The sequence below is a fragment of the Plutella xylostella genome, chromosome 16 (genome assembly GCF_932276165.1).
Source record: "Plutella xylostella chromosome 16, ilPluXylo3.1, whole genome shotgun sequence".
NCBI lineage: Eukaryota > Metazoa > Arthropoda > Insecta > Lepidoptera > Plutellidae > Plutella > Plutella xylostella.
The window spans coordinates 5,594,929-5,607,223 of record NC_063996.1 but is presented as its reverse complement, the minus strand read 5'-3'; the positions used below and the strand labels follow the sequence as shown (position 1 = coordinate 5,607,223).

Sequence of the window (12,295 nt, the reverse complement as noted above, 5' to 3'; positions counted from 1 at the left end):
AGACTTACTACATAGGATGAAACTGTTTTTCAATATAGACTGTAGCTTCACAACTTGTGTAAAATGAAATGGATTGAATTTTTTGCATAAATATGTGAAACAGTAACTTATAATCATAATATAGTAACTTTACATTTTAACGACCTTGCTGACTGAAGATATTTGTTACTAACTTAACAGATTTCTTATAATTGACCAGATTGCTCAATTGGCAACATTCGCTCCAAGTGGCATTCTCTGATGTACCGCTGACGTCGCTTTCGCTACGCTTTTCAAATCATTACGTTATTTATGTGTGTAATATAAATCTTGATGTTCAATTGTTCACACTCCGACAGTCGGACTGATCAGCCATCTTTTATTTTGTAAGTGTTGGAACTCAGTTGACATTGAAACTTAGTAAGTGTCTTTTAGTTATGGAAAATGCACGTTACAGATGTTGTGTATTATAAAACTTAGAGATTCTAGCTTCTTTAGGCCGCACATCAAATACTGTTTGTGGGTAATATAAAGGTTCTTATTGATATGAAGCTATCTAATAATGTTATTTATGATTATGTAATACATATTTACTTCATTTCTGTGTCGATTAGCTAAAGGCAAACTAGTATATCTTCACACGACATTTCGAAACCTGAATTAAATGTGACGAGTAATTTAATATTAGGTTATCTTGTGAAATATAATTATGTTGTTTTTCTTAACCCTTCATATAAGAAGTGGCAGGTTCTAGTTTCAAGACTACAATCTAGTTCTAGGATTGGAAAAGAAAATCATTGAAGTTATGACGAAAATGAAATTTTAAACAAATTAAACATATTTATAAAGATTAAAAAGTGCATACTAATAGTACACCAAAGTTAGCAGCAATCAAACGCTTTCACTAAATTCTCAAATAACAATATTTTAGGATAGTTTTACACAACTTTTACTATGCAAGCCGGAATCCATATCAACTTTCACTAACTACCTAAAGTTTGATTAAAGTATGTACATACCCTGGCTTGGTAGCAAAGCTATCGCTTAATAGAGAAGAGAAAGGTTACTTGTTATAGTGAAATAATTATTAAATAGGAATAACTTATTTAATATCTTAATTAATGAATGAGTTATTTGTTTACACCCAACTAGATTTTATATAGGTACATGCGGCTGTCAAGACAGCTGTAGCCGAAAGTGCTGAAAATAGTTACTTTCAAATCTGCTTCTCACTACTCACTCCTCCAGTAAGTAGGTATTAAACATTTTCTCCTCAATTGTTACAGAAACTTCAAACAATGACATAAAGGCCACTGTCAAAAATCCAAGATGGCGCTGCGACTGAAGAAGGACATTAAGAAGGCGTCGTACTATGTGTGGTTCCTGGGGGCGCAGGAGTCCCGGGGGCTTCGGGGCGAGGAGTTCGCTCTGCCGGCCATCAGGCATCTGGAGCAGCGGGCGCGCGACTTGGAGCCTTTTAAGGTTACCTTACAGGTGAGTTATCAATGCTAGGTTAGGGTGGTCAGAGCACCGATCAATGCGGTAAACCTATGATCTTGAGATAGATATTCCCGGTCGATTCAGTTTTTTTTAAAATATGGATTCTGTGTTATTTATGGAGCTACGGTTGGAGATATTAGAAAAAATGTGAATGTGCAATGACTTTATTTACAAGCACCTAGTATAAAGTCTTTATCTATAAGTACACACTATAGTATACTTATGTATACTACGACAAGCACGAGTGTATCAAGTAACGTAGTAAACGTGAGAATCAGCGCAACTAGAACCAATTTTGATTAGCGGCCATTACAAAGAATGACATGTTCTACAAGGCCACAAAGATTAGGCCAATCTGCTGGCAGAGTCGTCGCATTTCTTCATCCAATAGCGGTAATTTCATATCAGCTTGTCCAAACACCATTAGGCAATTGGAGTCTTTAAATATTTACATAATCCACCTTTTGTATGGATGCAGCCTCTTTCCGTAACCTTGGCTTGTATTGCCGGTGGTAAAATTGTAAACCTCATTTGAGGCAATCTTAGCGTTTTACTACACTATTGTTTATTCAGCGTTTCATTGACGTTGACCAAAACGCGGGATTGGCAAATAAATCTCACGTATTTACTTTAGGTAGGCAGGTTTTGCAATATTTAGGTGATGTACTTAAGAATGTGCAAACTTACTCAGCATATCAATTAAATATAAATAACATTCACACGATTGTTGAGTAGTAACGAGGGTCAAAGGTGTGTTGCGATCACTTGTTTGGATTATATTTAGTATATTATTTTATAATTACAGACATATTCAAACAAATCACTTTTAGTTAAATTAGTTACTATTGAAAGGGTTTGGATGTGTGTGTGTGTCAGTGGCATCAAAACTACGAAACGGATAGACGGATATCCAATCAATATTTTTACAAAAGCAAATATAAAAAAAAACTGGGCAATCTATACCGCTGATTTAAAGTTATCAAATCCACCAAAATAACAACGAGTGTTAAATTAACCTTTTTATATCACTAACTCATTTCCCACTCCCGCAGGTGTCCCACAAGGGGCTGAAGATCATCCAGAACGTGACGGCGAAGGGCAAGCAGCAGACGATCAAGCACTTCATCCCGCACGGCAGCATCACCAGCGCTGTGGTGCAGGGCGACGTGGTGGCCTGCGTGCTGCTGCTGTACAACCCTGTTACCGGGTGTCCTGTGCATGTACATGCTTACAGGTTAGTACAAGCATACGTTGTGAAATCAGTCTATTCAAGAGTCCTTCAAGGCAATCACAAATAAATCAAAAACTGTGATTTTCCATTAAGACCTCAAGCATAGTTGAGGGTTCGCAAAAAAATATTATACATCTTTTTTAAAGTTTCGATGTTGAAAACTGGACAATATGAATTTATTTTCTATAAAATGGCGTAATAACAAGTATATTGCAGCGGATTTCTTCTCACTTTATCCAGCATACACAACTTCTGATAGCACGTTTATAGCGTAGAGTTTCGTTATAGTTTAGCAAACAAAGATATTCAGATAGGTAGTATTTAATAATAAAGCAGGTACAAAGTGCAAACTGTAGAGGATAGTATGTATAAGCAGTTCGATATTACTTAGCGGCAGATTCCTTAAAACAACAAAACTTCACTCTTATTTAGCAAGAATTCAGAGTGAAGCGAGATTTAGGTGCTGCATTCGGTTAAATTTAATAGTATTAAGTTACATTGTTACCATGACCTCGATTGCAATATTTTGTACATAGCATTTAAGATAGCGTTAAAAATGAATAGAATAACCACGTGTAACCAACCTATACAATATAATATATTGGGATCATTAAACAATCGTATTTGAACTTGGAACGAACTTTCTCGTCAAAATCGTCTCATTATTGTTCTTTTTAATGAAACTTTTATTGTTGGAGTTAGAAAGATGTTTTTGCATTGTTTAGCGCGCGATTTGGTGTCAGAGGAATAATTAATTTTATATGAGTAAGCTAGAACATTTTATTTAGTTTGTTCACCTCTACTTTTATGTTTTTATTGACCTTGGGTTTCTCATAATTTCACATTCATTATTTTGTTGATGACTTTCGTTTTATTATGTGTAAGCTTTCTTTTGAGGAATGCTGTTTCAGGTTTAAAAAGGTATCCTTAGCGAATATTTATTTTTGTCTTTGACGACCACGAGTCTGCGTTTTTCTATGTTGGTAACGAGTGTTAGTGTTGTATCCAAAGACAAAAATCTAAATAACGAATAAAGATGGCCAACAACCGCACTTCTTGCTTCCGCAGGTCTTGATCCCTATTAATTGGTATTAGCCTGTAATCATCCACAGCCTCACAACCTGTCTGCCTGGGTTGGATGGCCGTGTTTGAGATATCCCCCCATATTATTATAAATTTTTCGTTAGCTAAAGTGGCCCCTTGTAGGTAAATCTAGGCAAGTCTTTGAACAATGGTGTCTTCGTGATTGGCATTTGGCAGCGTCTTGCAACCGCTGGGAATGTTGCATCTCGGCTACGGTAGGCTGTTTTGCAACTTCGTTCAAAAAGGTCGCTCCTAGGCGCTTCTATTACACCTAGTTCTTTTCAGCTAAGATGATTCCTTCAGTTTACTTATGTTTTGCCGAATTTTACAAAAACACTATTGCAAATTCTGTGTTTTTTCATTGGATACGAGTCATACGTTGTTATGCATGTCGATAGAATTACAATTTACTATATGGGATATTTCTATAAATGTAAAACTCAAATTCTCAATATAACAGAATCTTCGCTGAAACAAGAAAGTTTTTCAAATATGCGATACTAAAGTTAAAATCCGGAAAGTGCCATTGAAAGTTTAAGTTTTATTTTCATGAATGCACTGTATTGTGAAAATTAATGCAAATTACTTACATGAAAGAAGAAAAGTAATTATTTTACATTGTGCAAATTATTACTAATTAACCATTGCACATAGGTACCTACAATTATTCGATGTTGTATGTTTGGCATTTTCCCAAGAGGCTATTCCACTAATTTCGAAATACAGGTGCATCCAATCGCACATCTTCAAAGCTTTGAACTCAACTGCAACTTGGTTGCCCAACAAAGCGTTATTAGTAACTATAAGCGTATTGGGAGGTCCTTTGTATTAGTATTTCTAGCTAATCGTTGCTAAATACCATACCATAAGTGTCTGAGAAGGGATCGCTAAATTGTTGAAGGTGTAAAGGTAACATATTCGACCTCATTGCAGTGTATTAAGTCGTAGACTCTGGTCATTCTAAACAACTTTTATTCTACAATTTTGGAAATATGTATAATGACCAAGGAATCCAGGGATATCCAAAAAAGGGTGACAAAGTACTGCACGATTGCAAAATACACAAATAAAGTTTAAAAGAGATTTGAATAAAATACCTATATCAATTATAATCTGCAATTCTAAAATGCTTTTTCTCAATCAAGGTCTCAACTATCTGAAGAAATGTGGACTAATAGCTCCATTAGTCACGACCACTTTTCATAATTTCACTTTCAAATTCTGACGACAAACCTCGTGTGACACACATGTCACATATGAAGCAGCCTTAACGAAACTTTGCCAAACAATATACGTATTTCTAACGTTAAGAAATAAGAGCTATGACCAAATTCTACCTATTTGCATCTAGAGGTCAAGTTAAAGTGAATGTTAAATAGATTTTTTTATCTTAAAACTATAACTCTTTGCTAATCCATTCTTGACTTTTGACACCTGCAGTATACTTCTGTCAAACAATATTGTCTTAATACTTACATATGAGTGGCACTTTTTATCTTCTTCTGTTTAGAGTGGATCTTTAAACAATCGCTTTCACTTCAAATACACATTACGAATAGTCCACAAAATATCTTACGAAATCACAAATCAGCCGCACTATTGTCTAATTATTTTATTTTGTCATTTCACAATAAATCCATCACTTATCAGCTTACCAAAACATCATACTAATAATATTTAAACGCATAAGTTTGTGAGTATGGATGTTGTTACTTTTTCATGTAAAAACTTTTTAAGTCGAAGCGAAGCAATAAGGCTATGGCTAGCTTACAAATACTTAACAAGTTCCTTTAGGTGAAAACAATATGCATAAGGGCCTGTTCCACAATGTCTGGATAATTGCTACCTGTGGGATAAAAGACATGATGTCATTGTCTAAAACATAATCATCATCATGATCATCATGGGTATAACTCTCCTTATTTGTACGCCAATTCTTCCGGCCCTGTGCCGCTCTGGTCCACTGCTTTCCCGCAACCCTGCAGATGTCTAAAACATAAATCCCTGATATAACAGAGAGTTAGAGCATGTCATTTATTCCACAGGTAGCCATTATCCAGACATTGTTAAACAGTTAGTTTATTTTGAGCTAAATATTTATATATAAATATTTAGCTCAAAATAAACTATTATTGGTAAGTAGACCTGATCCTTTCAGGAGGTGATAGAAGAAGGCATTTCCAGTCGATTATACCCTATAATGTATTATCCGAAACTTAACCATTTCTAAGATATTTAATATTTAAAGATTTTTTGCCAAAATTTCATGTTTAAAACCGAAAATAAAAAAAACTAGCCATATTTCAATACTTTTTTTGTTTGTTTAGCATTAGTGACATCTTAATAAACTAATTAAAATAATCAAAAGTGCAATATTCGACTTAAATTAGACACAATACCTTAAAATAGATAAACATTTTTAAAAAATATTCCAAACCTAAAAACAAATACTTTAAATTAAAAAAGAATTTCATATAACAATTTTTTGTGCACTTCAGCTTAAAAACATTGTTAACTTATAAGCTTTCAAATCAGATATTTCAATATCAAATCGATTTAGGTATCACCAAGATATGGCCAAAACAATCAGAGAAGGCGGACAAAATTCAACAGATAAACTAACAAAATTAGCGCAATTTAAGGCTGTCACTAAAGCTGGAAGAAAATCAGAATCTGTCAAATCTAGTGAGGGGGGGTTGAGGTATGCGGGGCGTTCTACGGACAATGACATGAAATTTTAACATAGTACTCGAAAACATAAAAGTGAAGACATGCCACTTTGTTAAAAATATACTAAGTAAGTAATATTGTTTTGTGATACGAAAATATTTATTTTTATTTGAAAGTATTTTTAATATTTAATAATTAATTATATATAAAGTCGTACCCGTGCCGATATTTATACAGGTTGTTGCAAAAAGGGTTTAATACTATGCCGAAACCTACGTGTGCAGCATGTTATTGATGTTATTTCTAAGCCAGGAAATGAAATCAGAATGTAAAAAAATCGCGAAAATATTATCAGAGTTTAATAGTTCAGGGTGTTGTATTAAACTCTGCCCCCGTGTAATAAAAAAAGTATAGTTAGCCGAAAGGGCGTTACTCAGGCGTCACTCTGAAAAACTTTTATCCTACGTAATTTTTTATATTCATGAAAAAAACGCTTCTTCATATAATTTTTTTTTGGTCACGTGACCTTTTAGTTAGACGACCTGTTTTTTTTTGGTGTTTCAAAAGCAGAACAGTAGTTTGCAGAACTCTGCATATACAGGGTGTCACAAAAGGTTACGTAGCTGGCAAAGGGATATGGGGAGGTCACCAGAAAAATAATAACATGTAAGTACCCCCGCAAGGGAGTACATTAGTACAAGGCGAGAGTGTGTATTTTTTTTTAAAGTACTTATGTGTATTTGGGATATGATAGAAATAATATTTTTGTTTCTTAAAAACCAAAAAATTTACACCTTGCTGCGCTCTTTTGCTCACTGTAAGTACACCTACAAATATTGCTGTATTAAAAAAAACGGTTTTGTTATAACGATTATAAAAAAAAAGTTATTTTCATGTCAAGGAGTCATTTACCTAATTACGATTTCACTCAACAGCAGGTGAACTGAAAAAATAAGTTCTAGTTCTATCATCACTTTAGATCGCAAACATTGTAACTCCACTTTTCTCGGCGAAAAGTACCCTTTGGTGTCAATAGAAACGTTTTTTGAATTCACATGTTTTCCTCTTTATTCGAAAAAAAAAACTGTATTCCGCATTTTACCATTTGTTTTCCTCTAAACCCCAAACCGTGATTTTTAAACAAGAAAACTTAGTAATTATACCCTTTATTCTCATATACAACGTGCGATGTAGGCGAACGTGAACGAAAACTATGCAATAAGCCTTTGTTTTTATTACTACTTTAGTAAATTACAATAACATACTCAACAATGTTAATTTTTCTTTTGCAATGTTATGTTGTTAAATTAAGATCTAATATTTTATTAACATGAAGTTACTTTCAACTTTTTTTTGCATCTATGCGTCGAATCACAGCATGACGGCTGCTGCAGCTTCCTGCTGTCCTGTCCTCCAACCAATCCCACCAGTACTGCAGGTTGCGTCGAATACGAGCCATTCTCTTCGACTTGACAAGACAGGTGCTCCCGGAAGGATCATAGATCGCACGGAACCCGTACCGTATAGAGGCAACAGACTCCTTTGCAACAGCCCCCCAGATTCGGAAGTAGCCCATGCACTGCATAGCGAGCACAGCTGCAGCAATTTTTTCGTAATGAATCATTGGGATGTCATCCCCGAAGGAGGCTCTCAGCCTACCTCACGACCTGTGTGACATTAGAAAAATGCACTGTGCTAACGCCGTTTGCGAGCTTGATTTGCAGGACCGCGTTGTATGCCAAGTTCCACAGCAGAGGGGTCCAAGACCTACCGCTGTGGAACTCCGCAACTGAACTTCTTCAGTGAAAACAAACCCTCTCTTTTCGCATCCTTAATGTACTTGTTAGACACGTATGACCTCTGTCAATTTTCTGCAGATAAGAAGACAAGTGATGGTATACAAGAGCCGCCCTAAAGGTTCGCCCTCTAGGGGATAGAGTTGAACGCGGTTACTATTTTTAAGCAAACAGCCAGCGCAACAACTCGCCCGTGGTTCTTATCCTGCTCCGACAGTGAACGAACGCAAAGTATTGTACCCACTATTCGAATCCGCATTTCGGATGCCAAACTGACTGTCCGAAAGGTCGAAACCGTACCACCACAGAGGTATGACTCGTTCGAAGAGCTTATCAGGCTCTTACAGCAATCAGATGTGTCGGTACACTGAAAGATAATCTACAGGCCTGCTTTATTTATTTAGGAGCACTAATGGCCTCCTTTCAGTCATTGAGTCACTGGCACTCAGGCTGCGGTTGAACAGGAAGATAGACTGTCTAAACAAATCATTTTTACGCTAGTTAAAAAAAACTTTAGGTGGGTAGTATGCCAACTAGAACTACAAATAAAACAGTATTTTTGTCTCCTCTAAAATTTGGTGACGAGGAGTTACGATGATTACGATCTAAGGTGACGCTGACGATATTTTATACAAGGTATTGAAAAAAGGGTATAAAGCTTAGCCAAAAGTGGATTTAGGTGCCATTCTGATCCACTTTTCTTCTACAATTTTGAAAATTCACGTAACAAAACCTTTTACATAGAAACTTATTCGATCACGTGACTTTTTACTATAGAGACCGAATTTATTTTTCGAGAATTTCCAGAACTTGGAGAACAAAAGTTGTTCAGAATAACCCCTGAGTCATACCCTTTCGGCACAGTATACCCTTTTTGCAACATCCTGTATAGGTAATATCAGGTTTATAAAATACCTGGGCCTGTAGAGTGAGACTCGGCATGGGGAGTCATAATTTATAGATCTTTTAGGTTGCAGTGGCGAATGGGCACTGGTAGCCCTGCCCTTTTCTATAACTATAACTATAGGTAATTTTATGGCAATTTAAAAATGGTATAACATTTATCTATTTGAAAAAATCATTAAAAATATACATTACCTATCACCCTAATTAAAAAAAAAATTCAGCCCTTACTTTAAACTTATAACACCCCTCTATTTCCTTCAGGGGTTAAAAAACCTGTGTATTTAATATTTTCTTATGAGTTTTTTTTTAAAAACTAGGCTCTTACATAGTTGTACATAATATTATGCGGTATTTTATTCCACTTGTAATGCATAAAATTCATAGCTACAGTAAACATTTCATTTTTTTCATGGCGAGATACAGTCGCACTTAACCGCTTTTTTGCAAAGCTTGTTAAATAGATTTAAAAAAATATGTAAATTTTAGATCTTCAATTTTTAAAAATACTTACTTATTTTTAACAACCTGTAGTGTACAGACTACCACATCTTAAAATATATATTTTTTTAATTAACTACGGTTTATGGTTTCAAATAAAACAAATTATGAACTTACTTTTCAACACCCTGTATATTGTGTAGCTTACCTACCATACACAACCGTTACAATAAAATAAATTACCCCTCAGAATATAAACAGGCTCGCGCTTTGGCATACTGCATTGACCGTATACAATACAATACAATACAATACAATACAATACTCTTTATTTGCACCAAAATAGAACATACAAAAAAAAAAAACTTAAAAATAAAAACAGTACAAAAAGGCGGCCTTATTGCTTATAGCAATCTCTACCAGACAACCTTTGGATGGAAGAGAGTTATAAAAGAAAATAGAAATAGAATTAGAGGTAGCTGAGGTGCAAGTGTATAATACACTACTTAAACACTACATACACTAAATAAATAAATACAGCAAGAAAATAAATAAATAAATACATAATATATATTATTATACCTATACTTACATACAATAATACATAATGATATACAGCAATAATATATTCAACTAAGGCAGTGAATTTAGGTAGTGCCTCTTAACCCTTTCTTTGAAGGAAGCTGCAGAAGGTGCACGTCTTATGTCCTCAGGAAGAGCATTCCAGAGCAGTACAGCTGTCACTGTGAAGGAATCGCCGTAAAAATCGGTTTTGTGCGGTGGAACTTCCAGTCGCAAGTTCTGTGCAGACCGAAGTGTGCGGTCATGCGAACAGTGCCGGAACTTAAAACGCTCTTTTAGGTAGGAAGGAGATGCTGGGTTAAACAGTATGTTGTAAAGTAGTGATAGTATATGGGTATTCCGTCGAAGGCGAATAGGAAGCCACTTGAGTTTAGTGCGAAAATCGGAGATATGGTCATATTTACGTAAACCAAATATAAACCGTATGCAGAAGTTTTGAAGTCTCTCAAGCTTGTTAAGTTGCTCCTGGGTGAGATCGAGATAGCTGGCGTCGGCGTAGTCAAGAATCGGTAATAATAGAGATTGCGAAAGCGCAATCTTAGTGGAAGTTGGAAGGAAATTACGCAATCTCCTAAGCGAAGCAGCAGAGCCAAACACTTTTCGGCTGACTGATTCAAGTTGAGGTCCCCAAGACAAGTATTTATCAATAAAGACTCCCAGGTTCTTGACTGTACTTGCAAATGGGATATTAATACTATCAAAAAGTACTGATGGAAGGTTCGGAAAATCCACATTGCACAACAGTCTAGAGCTGCCTATTATAATAACTTGAGTTTTAGATGGATTGACTCTAAGTCCAAATCGTTTACTCCAGTCTGATATGTTGTTCAAATCAGTGTTCGTCTCTGCAATCGCCCGAGGTAAGTCAGAAGGAACTGCATGTGTATAAATTTGGAGATCATCTGCATAAAGGTGGTAGGAAGAAGATAGATTTTCAGAGATACTATTGATAAAGATAGCAAATAGGAGAGGGGACAACACGCCACCTTGCGGTACACCAGCTGAGGTACTGCACCATTTAGAGTATGAATCCTCTATACGGATGCGTTGCTGGCGCCCATGCAAGTAACTATGAAACCAGTCAATTACCGTTGGAGATATGTTGAGAGAACGTAGAATGCCAAGCAAGATGTCGAAATTGACAGTATTAAAAGCATTGCTGAAGTCAAGAAGGGATAGGATAGTCAGCTTTCCATTTTCCATACCCTGGCGGATGTCATCAGTGATTTTCACGAGAGCAGTGACCGTGCTGTGGCCAGGGCGGAAGCCGGACTGAAAGGGATTCATAAGATTGTTTCGAATGAGAAAACCAGTTAATTGGTGATGGACAAGACGTTCAAGGACTTTGGAGAGGAAAGGAAGGATGGATATGGGTCGATAGTCCGAAAAAGACGAAGGATTATGTTTTTTAGGAAGGGGGATAATTTGGGCTTCTTTCCAAAGGGAAGGAAAAGTACTAGAGTGAATAGAGGAGTTCAGGATATGCGTGATGATGGGAAGGATTATATTAAGTATAGGAACTATCATATTTCGACTCAAGCTGTCACTCCCAACAGCGTTGGAAGTAATAGAAAGAATATTCTTCTCAACATCACAATCGGAGAATTGACGAATATTAAAAGACGGAAAGTCAGGTGTTGGTATAGAAGAAAGATGATTAAGAGTTTTGATTTTAGTAGCGGAGTCTAAATCAGAGGTAGAGGAGAAATGTGAATTCAAAGATTCTAGATCAAGGTCTTTCGGGACTACGTTATTACGGGCCTTGCCAACACCTAATGACTTTAGAAAATTCCAAACTTTGGCCGGATCGCCATTTTCTACAGACTTATGGATGTGGCGTCGTTGTGCGTCCCTACACACCTTGTTGCAGTGATTTCTCAAAGCTACAAATTTTTGCTTATTTCCTTCATTAGGCTGAGATTTGTATTTGGACTTGGCAGCATTTTTCCGATAAATAATGTCTTTAATATCATCAGTCAACCATGGCGCCGGCAAGTGCTTTACTTTGATTGCCCTGACCGGGGCATGCACGTCATAAAGATTGGTTAAGAGTGAGTTGAACAGAGACACTTGTTCGTCGACGCTGTTTGCATCTAGAACAACATTCCAA

General features: G+C 36.0%; 1 protein-coding gene across 2 annotated transcripts in view; it reads left to right on the top strand.

Annotated features, from left to right (window-relative positions):
• Nucleotides 1-12,295, top strand: part of LOC105384042 (BUD13 homolog) — a 73,295-nt gene that overhangs the window by 39,759 nt on the left and 21,241 nt on the right. For both annotated transcript variants that reach the window (XM_038118326.2, XM_038118325.2), the window contains exons 4-5: nt 1,266-1,473; nt 2,532-2,713. In XM_038118326.2, the coding sequence (XP_037974254.2) occupies nt 1,309-1,473; nt 2,532-2,713 (347 nt within the window). In that variant the 5' untranslated portion in view covers nt 1,266-1,308. The remainder of the gene's footprint in view (nt 1-1,265; nt 1,474-2,531; nt 2,714-12,295) is intronic.